The sequence below is a fragment of the Heteronotia binoei genome, chromosome 21, assembly GCF_032191835.1.
Source record: "Heteronotia binoei isolate CCM8104 ecotype False Entrance Well chromosome 21, APGP_CSIRO_Hbin_v1, whole genome shotgun sequence".
Taxonomy (NCBI): domain Eukaryota; kingdom Metazoa; phylum Chordata; class Lepidosauria; order Squamata; family Gekkonidae; genus Heteronotia; species Heteronotia binoei.
The window spans coordinates 53,371,943-53,388,144 of NC_083243.1; the positions used below are offsets into that span (position 1 = coordinate 53,371,943).

The 16,202-nt window shown below is 41.8% G+C and overlaps 1 protein-coding gene across 1 annotated transcript in view; it reads right to left on the reverse strand.

The window, feature by feature from the left end:
- Positions 1-15,674, reverse strand: part of YLPM1 (YLP motif containing 1) — a 71,977-nt gene extending 56,303 nt beyond the window's left edge. The window contains exons 1-2 of the mRNA XM_060262677.1: positions 14,564-15,674; positions 3,820-4,059 (exon numbers count right to left, since the gene is read on the reverse strand). Of these exons, the coding sequence (XP_060118660.1) occupies positions 3,820-4,059; positions 14,564-15,571 (1,248 nt within the window). The 5' untranslated portion in view covers positions 15,572-15,674. The remainder of the gene's footprint in view (positions 1-3,819; positions 4,060-14,563) is intronic.
- Positions 15,675-16,202: the final 528 nt, after the last annotated feature.

Here is a 16,202-nt window from a genome sequence, read left to right on the forward strand (position 1 = left end):
TCCTGGATATATTTAAGCTGTGAGGTCCCCTCAGAAATCTTCACTGGGACTTGATAGTATCCATAAATAATCCAGAAGCAGGGACAACAGTCAGGTTTATGCTTATGGATGATGCCAAATTATTCAGGATGGCAAAATCCAAGAACATGTGAAGTGCACTAAAAAGATTTCTCTAAATTAGGTGAACCTGTGATTACTTTGTTGTTGTTTTATATAAACAAAGAAAGCAGCCGTATACCAAGGCAGGCCACTGATCCATAGCTCAGTGCTCTCTCTCCAACTACAACTATCCAGGGTCAGAAGAAAAGTACAACTACTACTACCTGAGAACCTTTAACTTAAGAAACAAAGGATTCAACCAGGAACTTTGTGCATACAAAGCACACCCCCTCTATCACTCACTCAAGATACCTCTCAAAATATCCAAACAGAAGCCTAATGCCTTTTTAAAAGATGGAGTGGTCAAACTATATTCACTCTTCTAAGTTTTTGGTTGCACAATAGCATGATGCCATTATGTAAACCTATTTGCTGTTTTATTTTCAGACTCTGAAAAAATAATTCCTAGCAGTGGATTTGCTTTTTTTTGGTGTTACAACATACTGAATTTATGCTTTAGGTGTCCTGGATGTTGCAGCCGGTTTAGACATCATGTGAAGTTTGGATTTCTGAAACATTTTCTGTCTTTTGCATGGGGTCTTAACAGCTGAAAAAGATTATTTATTTATGTATTTTGAAAATTTATGTGTCCTTTCCCCAGAATTTAAAAAACTTAAACTAATAAGCCAATAAAACATTAAAACAAGCCAAGTCCATAGAACTAGATCAATAAAAAGTGGTATACAATAAATGGAGCAGTCTAAAATTATCATCAGGTGCAGAGCAGAACATAAACCAGATAAAAAGATGGAGCCACTTAATTAAAAGTCTTAGTGAACAGAAGTACATAAAGAGCACTTAAAATTATCAAGGGGTTGGAGTACCTCACCTATTGAGAAAATCTAAAGAGGTTGACACTTTTCAATCTAGATAAGACAACTAAAGGAAAATATAGTAAGGTATATAAAATTATGGCAGAGAGACTATTTTCCTCATCTAATATATTAGAACTCGATGTCACTCAATTATATTCTCTTTAGGACAGATAACACAATCTACTTCCCACATTTAGAATCTCCCGCAAGAAGAAACTGAGACAGCCACTAGTTCAACAGGCCTTTTATAAAGATGAAAAAAAAATCAAGGAGAACAAGTCTACAAATTGCTATCAGTTTTGAGAACCAAATGGAATCTACATGATAAAAGCCAGTAAAACTCTAGTTGCAAGTTGATGGGGATAAACAACACAAAATCCATGTTATCATCATTATCTCCTTGAAAGCTTCCAAAAATATCTTGGCTGGGTACAGCTGGAAACAAAAATCCAGACTAGATAGACCTTGGTCTGATTTAGCAAGTTAATTTTTTTTATGTTAAATCCCAGTATCATTTACATTGTACTGGAAAAATCATTTTACAGGGGCTACTCCTGATCCCCAAGCCAATGCCGAAGTATATGAGAAAGATACTGTTTAATGTGATACTATTGATGGGCTTTGCCAGTATAGTGCAATCACAGAAGAAATCCTTGAGGAAATGTAGGGAATTATATTGCCAAGGAACCCTGGCTGAGCTTAAGGTATCCAAGTAGCTACAGAATAAATTCCCTTCCTAATAAGGGATTGTCAGATACAGATACTGGAACCTGACTCAGCATGCCTGCCAGGTGTTGTTTATGCTAGATTGTACCTAAGAAGGCTACAAAAACAGGAAGAGGAAGCAGCAGTTGGGCATGACTGGGGTCTTCATTGAGGCTGCTGGAAATTGCTGTTGCTGAGAAGTCCCCAGTCACTAAAGGGACACGAAAATCTTTACACTGTTGTTTGCTTTATGTTCTGCAATTAGAGTATCTCTGTACCACAGTGTCTTGCCTTGCTGAGTGTTCTTTGACCTCTCAAATCCTTTACAGGGGTTCCCAAACCCTGGGTCGGGGACCGGTCCTGGTCTGGGGCCTGTTTGCAATCGGGCCACCACTCCCTGCCCTCTGACAACCCCCCCTCGCTGCCGCTGCCCCCTGCCCTCGCAGCGCAGCAATGAGCCGCTCAGTCATGCCCCCCCAGCACGATGAGGCTCGGCTGCCGCCACTGCCTGTCCCCTTCCTTCCTTTCCCCAGCGTCGCACTCCATCCCCCCTCCTCCTCCTTCACCCACACGATCAGAGGAAGCCCAGAGGCCCTAGCCACTTCGACATTGTTGGAAAAGCAGGCTGGAGGAGGAGGAGTTTCGCCCCTCCCTCACTTCCTTCAGTGTGATTCAAATCAGCCCGGCCCTGCCGAAACTTGTGTCCCTCTGATCCCGTGGTGGGGGGAGGGGCCGGCGGTGATGGGGCTTGGCTCTACTGGCTGCAGCAGCGGAGCCCTTTCAGGATGGGGCTGGTTCCTGCTGCTGCTGGCCGGCCCGGGCTGAGTGAGCTCAGCACAGTTTTCCCTAAGGATCAGGTGATTTGGGGGGGGGGGGGGTCGAGCAGCTCCCTTCTGGACATTGAAATTGACCTGGGGTGGCCAAACCAGGCATGACACGGGGTGGGGGGGAGGCAAATGCCTAGTTTCCCCTCCTCCTCCTCCCTCCCTTCCCCACCCCAGGTCAATTTCAATGTCCGGAAGGGAGCTGGAAGGCAACCCTATTTGCTTTATTTTCCATACACCCCCCTTTCTGTCTCTTTTCTCCCTTTCTTTCTGTCTGTCTCTCTCTCTGTCATTCTCTCCCCCCCCCCTCCTTCCTTTCTGGCTGTCTTTCTCTCTCTGTCTTTCTTTCCCCGTCTCTCTCTCTCCTTTCTTTCTGTCTTTCTGGCTGTCTTTCTCTCTTTCTCCTTCCTTCTGTTTGTCTTTCTTTCTTTCTGCTTGTCACTCTCTCTGTCATTCTTTCTCCCTCTCTCCTTCCTTTCTGTCATTTCATGTTTTCCCAGGCTGAGAGCATTTTATATTTTTAGTTTTTGCTGTGTGATCCTTGTACTTTTTCTTTATGTTTTATTGTAAAAATTGCATTGCAAAATCCCACTATTCTCCTACCTTTCCTAAACAGAATATTGCAAGTGTTTTAAGCATGTTTGTGCACCATTTCCTGTCTCTGGGCTCCACCCCCAAAGTCTTCTGGCTCTGCCCCCCAAATTTTAGTGGGCCATGAAGGAGAAGTGTAAAAATAACTGGGCCATGGGAGGGAAAAGTTTGAGAAACCATGCTCTAGAAAGAAGCCTCAGGAAAGAAAACAGCCTCAGGCACGTCAGTCTCAAGTAAACTCAACATGAGCTCTGAGATGCAATGCTGATTTTGAGTATTTCTGCTCTGAAAGCCTCTGTGCTTTTCAGCATATCCATCTGCTGACATTAATCCACAATCTGGAGCTTCATAAACCCTGATTCTTAAATCAAAATGGCTAGTCAGTCCCACTAAGGGAAAGAGCTGTGACTCACTTGTGCTCCACTGAAGATTTATCTTCTCCAGCCACACTGCAAATGAAAAGCAAATTTATATACTCACCACAAACAATTATAACTCAACTCCAGTATGAGAAAAAGTTAGGAAGCTTTTCAGGCCTGCATTAGAAACCCAATAATCTGCAAATGGCTCTCACTTGTCATCCTAGTGCTCTACTGTGCCCTGGCACAGGTTTTTCCAGCAAGTCCTTCCAATGATGAGAGATAAGTTTTAAAAAGGCAAAAAAGGGAAACAAATCCCTATGAACAGACACAATACCCAGACTGACATCTCTGTGCACAGCCTACCTTGGGTTCAACAGATGACAAAGGAAGGTCATCATCTTTGGAATGAGGTAACAGGGGTTCGTAATGCAAGGTAGGCTCAGAAAGCTGGTCAGAAAGAGAATTTTCCCTTTCTTCTTGCCTCTGCTCAGGAGCATCACTTGCAACACCTACATCTTGTGGCAGCTGCTGTCCCAGTGCATGTGCTTTTGCCCTCTGCTGCAGAGTAAGCAGATGCTGTTGATACCAATATTGCTGCTGTTCCTATAACAGAAGAGATGTGAGAAGGATGGTAGTTTCAAGGCTTTAATAAGATCATACCCTAGAATGAAGAGAGATTAATCATGAGAAATAGAGAAAGAGCACAGTTCATAAACAGGATAGCTGTATCTTTTAAAGAAAAAAAAAACAGTTACTACAGCTTCTAGGGTCACCAAAACTTAAGTTCAGTAGCAACCTAAAGACCAACAAAGTTTTCAGGGCTCTAAGCTTTCATGTGTCAGAGCTTATTTGTCAGATTTGTCAGTGTCATTAAGGCATTGACTGTGGAATGTGCTGTAAATTGGGATTTCTGGTTTTAAAATTGTTTTAGCTTTATGTTTTATACTGTTTTATCTATCCATTATATCAAATTGGATGCCACTTTGTTTGTCAGGCAATGTAATACATGCAGTTCAAACAAATACGTTTAATAAAATCTTTGGCACAGAAAACTGCTTTTTAGAAGATGAGGCAATGCTGAATATTCACAAAGAATGCATTTTGTGCTTATTTTGCTAGTAATAACCATAAATGAAATATATTAAAGGTGTATAATGTTTGGGCAGGCATCTATCTGCGATGTAATCCAGTACAGGGATGATTTATCTGCTGCCCTGACCTACCATGTACCTATATAGTTTTCTAGAACAAAAATGCCCTTTTAAAATAAAGTTGCTCATATCTGGCTTTAAAAGGAGAGACAACAACCACAATAGTCTGTCACACACACTACCACTACCTCTCCATGTGGACAGACTGCTGATACGGAGCTTTCAGCACCAGCTCACTATAAGCATGCTTCTGGAGACAGAAATAGGACCTGAATTTTCTCTCAGTTTCTTGACCACTAATTCAAAAGATGGGGGAAATTCCCCCATACCAACCCCCTCATCAGAACAAAATCAGAAATCAAAGGCAGAACTTCATGTTGGTTCTGATCCCCTAGCTGAATATAATAATCTGTGGTGACTTAAGGCCTCCCAAAACTGATGGTGCATAAAAATGCATTCTAGTTCTGCTTTACGCTCCCAACATCCGCTCCAACTCTTCCTATATCAATTCAATTTAAAAACCTTTAATGACATAATAATAATAATAATAAACCTCTTATTCTCTTCTCGTCTCACAACAGAAATTAAGGGGAAGGAACTTGTCCAGGGCCAAATGGTAAGAGTGTGGCAGAACAAACGTTCTTAGAGATACTCCTCTTTAAAAAATACCCTGAGGATTCAGAATTAGAATGGTTAGTCATTCTTCACAGACATCCCACAAAGAGAGGGAATAAGAGGAAATAATGACAGCTCAAGAGACACTGAACAAACATGCATATTATCCCACATTGCATTTATTTCTACATCAGCAAGATGTGAATCAGAAATTTTTTTTTTCAACTGGATGGGGGAGGGGGGGTCATGCTTTACCATAAGATCTAAATATGCTTCTGACCTGATTAATATTTCACAGATTGGTTTGAATGGATGTTGTATATGCAATGGAATTGTCAATTTAAAAGTATTCATAAAAGGTATTTGGATGACACGTTTATAGTTTGGAAAAGTACAACATCTTACATTACATAGAAAAAGACCCAATGAGCTTTTTTGGAGTGCTGAAATAAAGAATGATCTGTTGATCAGTGTACAGAAAAGCAACAAAAAGTTAATTCAGGTTTACAAAATGTCACCATGCATGTCATTTAAAAAGGAATCTTAACAAATGTTAAGGCTGAGGAGTAACGGTGTGCAATATGCAGACTTTTTTTTTTTTCAAAAAATGGCCAATAACTGAATGCAATGATGATGACAGAAAGGATAGGAAACAGCTTCATGAATTATTAAAACAAGCAAGACAAAAAAGAATGGAAAGTTCTTTACTAGGACCTAACATTAGTATTAATATGTCACCATTATGGTGTTTGTATCATGCTGTTAGTTATCAGCCACTTGCTGCTGGGTGATTTTGCTGCTTATGTCTTTAAATTTGTTATTTTGCTGCTCCTGATTCTGCAACACTTGCTTTTATGATGTTATTTTAATTGTTTTATTTTATTGTTGTAAGCCACCCTGAGCCATCTTGTGGGATATGAATCCAAAATTACATTAAAAATTATAATTCTTAAGATGGATATAAAGAAACTGCATAAAAGGACAGATTTGGTTGGGCACAAGAGACTGCTACAGGATGGAATGAGGCATAGTAGTAGTCAACACATTTATAAGAACAGAAGATTCAAATATCTTGACAAATTGTTTGGCTTTCTCCAATTTCTATATATTTCTGCCTGAAACTTTCTGCTCATCATCAGTGGGATGCCTGGGCCAGGCACTGTAATATACTAAAAATTATTTGGCAGTGTTATAGAAAGTAAGTGCCCTAAGAACAGAGTCAGTTTGCAGTTGTCAAAAGAATTCTGTTATGAATTGGAACTGTATGGGGAAGTTGTTTAAATACAGCTTATTTCTTACCAACCTGACATGGAAAACACAATGAGGGGTTGATTTGCAAGCAAGGTATTTTGTCCAGTAAATAAAGTTATTCTTTATTGGTAGATTGTAAGGAATTGTTCTAAACTTGCACACGATACATACACAGGACAGTGGGAGAGACAGTGGCTCAGTGGTAGAGCATCTGCTTGGTAAGCAGAAGGTCCCAGGTTCAATCCCTGGCATCTCCAACTAAAAAGGGTCCAGACAAGTAGGCGTGAAAAACCTCAGCTTGAGACCTCGGAGAGCTGCCAGTCTGAGTAGACAATACTGACTTTGATGGACCAAGGGTCTGATTCAGTATAAGGCAGCTTCATATGTTCATATATGCTTTTTGAAAGTTTTCACCATGAAAAGCTTTACCTAGAACCTGACAAAGTAAATACGGAAACAATGCATCATTGTTCTCTTCCTAATCTAAAATATTTTAAAAGTAGGTCAGATTACAAATGATCAGATAAAGAAGAGTCTATTGCGTTCTCAAAAATATTTCTACAAATATTTAGGAGCTAAACAGGGACTACAGTTTATTTTCTTACTATAAGACCTGACAATAACTTTTTTTTTGTATCTTTTGACTTTTCCATTTTTTTGTATCTTTGACCTCCCCATATATATTCCTCTAATTCAGGGATGGGCATGGATCAGACCAAGGACCTAATTTTTCCATGGACAGAGCCCAGTCAGTGCCATCCCACCAACAAAGACTTCCCATGACTCTGTCAGGAGCTTCATAAGGTCTGTATTGATGGGACTTGCAAAAGCCATTTAAAGGGAATGTGTTCCCTTTAAACGGCTTTTGCAAAGCTGAGCCATGTGATGTGTGAGTAAAGGATGAAGAGGCAACTTCACTCACCCATTCCACATGGGATAAGTCACTGCTCAGCCTTCAGTCTCCCATGGCGCAGCTTTGCAAAAGCTATTAAAAATTTTGCAAAGCCTAGCAACACACAGTGCATGAGTGAAGGTCGAGTGGTGGCTTCACCCACTTCTGGGTGGGTGAAGTCACTGCATGCCCTTCACTTGTGCACTGCACAGCTTTGCAAAACCCATTTAAAGGTTTTGCATTCCCTTTAAATGACTTTGTAAATGGTGCAGGTTATGGCCCAAACAGACCATGACCTGGTCTATTAAACGTGGAAGTTTGTGGTCTGGGGGGGTCCGTAAACCCATTGGACGTCAAACCTCTGCGATCCACCATTTTTTCTGCATTGTATCCATCCCTACTCTAATCCCCTTTAAGAGTTCTTGCATACATATACAATTTACTTAGCTTGCAACTCACAATATCTCTACCATCTGGGAAAACAAGACTAAAACATGCACTTTAAAATAAACAAATAAAACGGTTAGTCTAAACCAGGGGTAGGGAATGTTGGCTCTCCAGATGTTTTTTGCCTACAACTCCCATCAGCCCCAGTCATTGGTCATGCTGGCTGGGGCTGATGGGAGTTGTAGGCAAAAAAAACAACACCTGGAGAGCCAACGTTCCCTACCCCTGGTCTAAACTGTGCAAATGGATTTTCATAAAATTATTTTGTACAAATACATGGCCACATTTGAATGACTATAATGTGTTCCTTTAGATATCCATTGAAACACAAAAACATTTTAGACAATAAACAGTCTTAGTAAAAATGAGACACACTAAATTTGAAACAGCTTGATTTTTTTAGCTTGTTATCTGATGGCTGTTCAGTCTACAGCAGCATTTATGGTAAAGTTTTCATGGAACCTTTAGTTTCCACAAGCATCTCCCACAAAGCTTTACAAATTACCACATCAGACACATCATTTTGCCAAGTTATAACAGCACAACTGTCATTATTAAATAAATTAGTAGTTATTATTATTACAAAGTAATTTTTCAATTTTGTTAGGGTTATTCTTAGTTGGAATACTAGAGAAAGGGGATTGTGGTGCCATAGGATATCATTACATGATATGGGGAGAGAGAGAAAGGGAGGGAGAGAGGGAGACAGTTATTCCACTATATACGGTCCACTATATCAGGTTTGTTATAAGTCAAATAATTGTTTTGACAGGAATGGCAGTGGACTGTAAATACCTAGTTTTGATTTTCCCAAATGCTACAGCAATAACACTGTTATGTAGGTCACATTTTTCTTCAAATTATACAGTAAATCTTGTTAACCAAGTGACATTGTTAAACAAACATCAAATATACCATTCTCTAAGTTACATTCTCAACTGTACTTTGTGCATACAAAGCTGTTGATCAGGATAATATAACACCTGCTAGCCAAAAAGTTTTCTTCACAAGGCAACAGGCAGGCGCTCTACTCTTGCTACAACAGTTCATATTAATGAAACAGTATCAAAGCAAGAAACATGTAAGTGGCATGGCTACCATAGCTAGTTAGGAACCTTTACCATAACTCCATCTTGGGTTAACCTTTCAGCAACTCAGGACAAACCACTACAACAGAACAGGCTCAAAGAAAAAGTGACAGGAAACCATCTACACAGTTGTCACCTACACAGTTCTTAATTAAAACCACTCCAAAGTTGCACTGATGATCTGTAGCTAATTAGATAATGAATCTTCTGTTGATGGTATATCACTGGTTGCTCATAAACAGATTTTATAATTGTGAAACATTTAACATAGAGGTCCAGATCCTGCAACAAGTCCAGATGCCAACACAGCCGGAATATCCACTTAGGCAACATTATTACTTAATTGTTTAGTTTAATAACATTGTCCACCAATGAAAAGTCACAGGAGAGAGTCAAGACATTCTGTATAATTTCTAGAGGACAAAGGAATTCCAAAATCACAACTGTGCATCATACAAAACTTTAGCGGTAGCCTTGCCAACAATGGATTGTCTCCTACCATTCTGCCTTTCCAAAGGTGGCATGTTCCATCAACAAAAGGCCTTAATTTATACCTTCCTTTTCTCCCCTATGGGGACTCAAAGAGGTTTATATGATTCTCTATTCCTCCAATTTATCCTCACAACATCTTTATGAGCCTGGCAACCTGCAGGAGGGTTTGGGAACACGGCTGTCACTACATCACTTTCAGGCAGAATCCAAAAGTGGCATATTGGTGCAGAGACCAGCCATGATTTTTTTCTTTATTCTTCTACCACCACTGTTTGGAACAGCTGCAGGCAACCAAGAAGACTGGCAGGAAGCTTGGCAATCCTACCAGTGAAACAGGTTAGGCTGAGTGTGTGTAACTGGTCCAAGCTCATTCAGCAAGCTGCAATGGCAAAGTGAACATTCAAACTCAAATCTCTCAGATTCTAGTCTGACGCTAATTACTACACCACATTGGCGTGTCTCACCAATGCAGCAGGTGCCTCCACTGACTGAACATGCTGCCCTTAGTGAAATAGCAGAATACAAGCCACAGAATTTAACTGTGATGACTACCAGATTTACTTCCCTGTCCTCAGATGAATACAGAATAGACTAAAGTAAGGAGCAGACAGTTTTACTGCAGATTTATGTCCTTCCCAGAACAGATTTTTCCCTAAATATTGGAAGCTACTTTTTGATTTATGTGAAATGCCCCCCTCATTGGGCCTGACTTCTACTAAATGCTTCAGTGGACAAAAGGATTTCTGACTACAGAGTATGACTTGCTCCCTCCTCCCACTACAGCTCAAAATGTCACCTGAAATGCTGCTCCAGGGGCATTTGGGGCTGCAGGGGGAAAATAGAGGCAAGAAATTGTGCTCCACACACTGAAATCCTTTCATTCATAGAAATGTTTGGCTGGTTGCTAACCAGGGTACACTTACATTTTTCTTGTTTGCTTCTGGACAGAAAACATGCAATACATATACGACCATACTGAACAGTATTTATTACTGTCTTAACAGCATCTTTAGCCAAGTATTGGCTAAAAAAATAATCCAAGAGGTCTGAGGGGGGCTTCTTGAGTGGATTCTGGCACAGTGAAGGGGCTGCTGCTGCTTTCTCTCCCTCTGGCACTACCAGCAGCATTAGCTGGAAAGAAGGAAGGATTCTTAAGCTAAGGGATTCCTTAGCAAAGCCCTTGTAGCTGTTTTGCTTTCCAAGCAATGAACTGTTAAGGTACATTATACTTTGGCAAGTTTAACTGCTTAACACTAGGACTGCCAGATTAATATGCATTAAATTACATGAATTCATTAAACTTAAAACAGCATATTACTAAAACCTCAATACATGTGCTTTTTGAGATACTGCGCTGTAAAGGTAGTCCCATGTGCAAGCACCAGTTGTTTTTTACTCTGGGGTGATGTCACATCACATTTTCAGGGCAGACTTTAATGGGATGATTTGCCATTGCCTTCCCCTGTCATCTACACTTTACCCCCAGCAAGCTGGATACTCATTTGACCAACCTCGAAAGGATAGAAGGCTGAGTCAACCTTGAGCCAGCTATCTGAACCCAGCTTCCACCAAGATCAAACCCAGGTCGTAAGCAGAGCTTGGACTACAGTACTGCAGTTTACCACTCTGCGCCACAGGGCTTCTTACTAAGCTATGCAATACCTTTTAACTGAATGAAAACTGCCAACTATTATTAGATAGGAAAGCTTTCTATTGGTCTCAACCAGGCTGGAAACAAATAAATATAGTACCAGGCTGGAAGCAAATAAGTATACCTTCAACATGCAGTCCTAATTAAAACTGGCTCCCATCAGTTAATGAACACTTCAGTTATTTAGCCTACCAGTTAAAATTAAAGCCTTGGTGCTCATTCACGTATCTGTATCACCTGCAAATTCACCCGCTTCACAACTTTTCTCAAATTATCAAAACAGTAAAAAGAACAAGTTCTCAAACAGATTCACAGTACCCCTACTCCTATGCACAGGAAATAAATGGGAAATCACAAAGACAGTACAAGGAAGATGTGGGCCAATATACCCCATCATAAGCAACACACATGCACATGCAGGCCTGCTATCCCCCCCCCCCCCATTTGCCCCTCCAAAATGTTTCGTTTCAGTACTGCAAGCAGACTTGGGAATCTTTAGAATATATGCAAGGTAAAGATTTAAACTTATTGTGTTAACAATGGATTTCCAATAATCAGGATGCTAAATTGCATTGCCAATCATTTCAGACATGAAAGCTACAGCAGCTTTCCTCCAATCTTAACTCCTGTTAATCTGAACACATCCCTCAGTGCCTCAGACATATGCTAGTTTGAACACCCTGCATGGAATAAGGAAGAGGCTATTAAAATATAAATCTGAACCCCTTTTCCAAGAAGCCCAACCCAGTAAGCGTTCAATTCAAGAAGCCCAGACTAGTAAGAGTTCAATATTAAGCCTCCTTTGGTTCAAGACGAAAAGGGGAATACTACAGTATATGCAGCATACAGGTTTTACTTTTGAGGAAATATTTTCCTCAACATTTCATGACAGCTTATTGACAAAAGAGGAGCCCTCCTGCCAAAAAGAGGTTTGTGGAAGAGCTCAGGTGTACTCAGAACTGAGTACACCTGTTAAATCTGGGGTAAGCACACAGATATCAAAGCACTATATGAATTAAAAGTAACAGCAATGAAAGCACCAGCAAGTTATGCCAAAGTGCTAAGGGAACAAGACAAACACCACTGGTATTATACTGCCCTATAGTATTAATTCCTTTAAAACAGAGCACAACAGTCAATGCCATTGATAAACACAAGTGTGTGGTAGTAATCTTTCAAAAACATGTCAAACTGAGTTATAACTCCTGGAAATAACAAAAAAATAAAATTAAATTGATGATATTCTCTCATCACTTACTATGTAACCTACCAGAGATTAATCCACATGGGGGCCCAAAGTCTGAACTGCCTTGATTATTTGCACAGCAAAAACATACTAAGCTAAGAACACACAAGTTCTTCCAGAGCAATACTGGAATGAAAGTCCACCAAGTTTAACATTCCTGTCTCTTCCTTTCCCCAGCTTCATTATTTCATCTCTAAAATCAAGTCCATTAGAGTTGCAAGACTCTCTTCCCTTCTCATCCAAGCCCCGTCAATTCTGATCTATCCTTCAAATGCCAAAACACATAAATAACAAAGTTTCTACACAAGTTTGATGTATACTCGACCAAATAATAATTTTGGGGAGCACTGATGAAAAATGCTCTACAGAAGCTATCTACCAACAGAACACAAATGACTATATATTTTCTGAAGCATTAAAGATACAACTTATTTCCAATAAACCACTGGTGACCAAATAAACTTAAAAATTCTAAAAACCCAAATAAATTAATGTTCCCTTAACTCATGAAAGTATCCAGCTGTTTAGCAATGATACTGTCACACAATTCAGTGACTAAAGCCAGTGCCAAGCAAAATTTCCTAGCTCCACTAATGCAAATCAGTTTAGATAAAGTTCAATGAGAAACAGTAGGGATGCACACAACGGTAGACCTTCGGGTCTACTGACTTTGACCGGGCCCTATGTTGGATTACAAAACACAACCCCCCCCAAATTTCCAAAGTTCCCCTCAACCCACTTTGCAGCTCTAGAGAGGCGTAACTAAGGATGGTACTTTTTTCTTAAAATATCCAGAGATTAATTTTCAAAGGATGTAATAATAATAATAATAATAAAATTATATTTATACCCTGCCCTCCCCGCCAAGGCAGGCTCAGGGCGGCTTACAAGACATGGTACATATGTCATGATATAAAAATAAAATTAAAATAACAACAATTAAAATACAATTCATAAATTTAAGTCAATTTAAATTCAATAATTATCTAAAAAACAGTATAATTTAATGATGCTACAGTCTCAGTATATATAAAATGGCTTAATATTATTGCCAAGGTTCCACCTTAAAAAGCAAGTTGAAAGAGGGCGGTTTTACAAGCCCTACGAAACTGATTAAGATCCCGTAGGGCCCGCACCTCCTCTGGCAGCTGGTTCCACCACTGGGGTGCCATTATTGAGAAGGCCTGCTCCCTTGTTTTTAGCTTGGCCTCCTTTGGCCCAGTGTAATCCTGCTCATAACCAGTGTTCCCTCTAAACCGAGTTACTGTGAGCTTACTCACAAATTTTTGGCCTCCAGTCCACACATTTTTGTCTTAGCTCAGGAAAAATGGCCCCAGACCAAAGTAATTTATGCAGTAGCTCAAAACTTTAATGCCAGTAGCTCACAAAGTAGAATTTTTGCTCACAAGTCTCCATGGCTTAGAGGGAACATTGCTCATGATGTAAGTTCAATCCCAGTGGAAGCTGGCTCAGGCAGCCAGCTCAAGGTTGACTCAGGCTTCCATCCTTCCAAGGTTGGTAAAATGAATACCCAGCTTGCTGGGGGTAAAGTGTAGAACAGATAACTGAGGAAGGCAGTGGCAAACCACTCCGTAAAAAGTCTGCCAAGAAAACGTCATGATGTAACATCACCCCATGGGTCAGTAATGACTCTCTGCTTGCACCGGGGACTACCTTCACTTTTAATCCTACACACACTTACCTAGAAGACAAATTACCTTACAGTGGGACTTACTTCAAAATAAACCATGCTTAGGTTCAGGAATAAAGACAGATGACAAAGTAAAAGCTTGTTTGGAGCCTATTATCCCTTAATCTTAAATACATGGATACTGGCTGTGATGAGGGATGGAAATTTTAAATGCCTGTGCCTTTCTCAGGCAGAAAAGTGCTTAGCATGAAAGTTACTTCTGTTAAAATAATACTAATGTGAATGTTTAAGATAGACAAATGTGAGTATCTTGTTATCACACAATATGCATGCAGCGCAACAGACATCACACACACTGATCTAAGTGGATTTATTTCTTATACAAAACAGATTTGTATTTTGGCAGCAGCAGAAAACAGGAGCCACAATTTAAATGAGAAAAGATGTAAACATGAACTTTTTGACTCCATAAGTTGATGTTAAGACAAGTACTTCATATCTACAAGGAATCTTGACTAAGTTCTCTCAAAAAGAAAGAACATAACACTTTTGGAAGTTTCTTACCTGGACCCCTTGTCCAGTTATTTTGCAGTCTAGAAATGACAGACACACTTCATTCTTACCTGGGGAGTCATGGAGGAGAGGTCTGCATGGGAGGTGCTTTGCAGTCGCTCACACCTGTTATCTGTGTTCTCACCACTGCCCTGTCTGAATTCTTGCGGTTCAGGGGAAGCCTGTGAAATCTGGGATGAAGTGAAGCGTGATTCGCTCTGGGAGACTGAAGGAGCATTGGACTGAACTAACTGGGAAGAGGGCTGATAAGGCTGAGACTGAGGCAGGTAAGACTGAGAAACAGGTGTGGGAGGAGGTTCGGAGAAAGTCTGTTCTGAGAAGGTCTGAGGCAACTGAGAATGGGCCTGGTAAGACTGAGGTGGTGGGGTGTGGGTCTGTGAGGGTAGATGCTGAGAAGGGAGGGCGTAAGAGTCAGTCTCCAGTGGGGCCATGTAAGGCTGGGTGGGCGACTGTGGCGGGGAGGACAAGTCCATATCCATGTCCATATGGGGACTGGTGGAGGGGGCTTCGGTCTCCCACTCCTGGAGAGCCTGAGGCGACTCCACACACTCCTCTGCCAGGGGAAGAGGAGGCATTGGAGGGTTGCGCATCTGCGGCTCGCGAGGAGGAGGGGGAGGTGGCGGCTCGCGGTGCTTAAACTGCTTCGAGTAAGCGCGGGAGGGAGGCGGGCCGGTGGGGATGGGGGGCTGCCAGGAGCTGGCGGGGGCCGAGGCGCTAGGCAGGGGAGGCGGCGGCAGGTTGGGCGGAGGCGCCCCGGGCGGCGGGGGACCCCCCAGCAGCACTGACTGCAGCTGCTTCTGGTGCATTTGCTGGAGCTGCTGCAGCTGGGCCAGGTGCTGTTCCTGCAGGCTCAAAAAGCCCGACGTGCCGCTCACTGGGGCAGTAGCTGGAGTCGCCGAGGAGGCCGCGTAAGGCGGCGGCACCACAGGGCCTTGTGGCGCCAGGGCAGTGGACAGCACAGCCGGCGGAGGCCCAGGCAATGGTGGAGGCGGCATCATCGTGGGCGGCGGTGGGTAGGGCCCCGGAGCCGCCCCATACAAACCCCACGTCGGAAACATGGGGCCGGGGACAGGAGTTCAGCGGATGTCGCCGGGAGCAGAGCGCGAATCCTTCCACAGGCCGCAAGAGCGGCGGTCGGCAACGGGAGCGCGTGCGGAACCGCCTTGATCGCCAAGGCCATCGAGTGCAATTTCCTAACAGCTAGAACGTTTCCGGTGGTAGCGAACGGAAGGAAAGGGAGAGTGAGGCGTACAGCGCCCCCTACTGAATTGTTTCGTCCTCGGGTAAGAGGCGGTAAGGATGGAAACGTTTACCTGATCGACCCCTATCCAGAGCTTCGGTTGCTGTTTGCTGGCCCTGAATGAGCTACCAGTGAATGAACCAGTGATTCTCAATGCGGTTTGTGTGTATGCATGCCATTATATTTTACATTGGTTCATTACATCTCAGACCCGTTCATCTTGAAAGACAACATCGTTTAAGAGGAGGGCACTTGCTTCCAGCACTTTAGTTACTTGTATTAAGAAATAAAAACCTCAGAGGCGCTGCCCAATTAATTAGGACACTTTTTAAAAAGATGATCTGTGTGATTTCCTTATATTGCAAATGGGCTTATTATTACAAAATGATTAACACATTTCTAGCACTATAAAACAGTTTCATCAAATGGCCATACCTGTCCCTGGATTT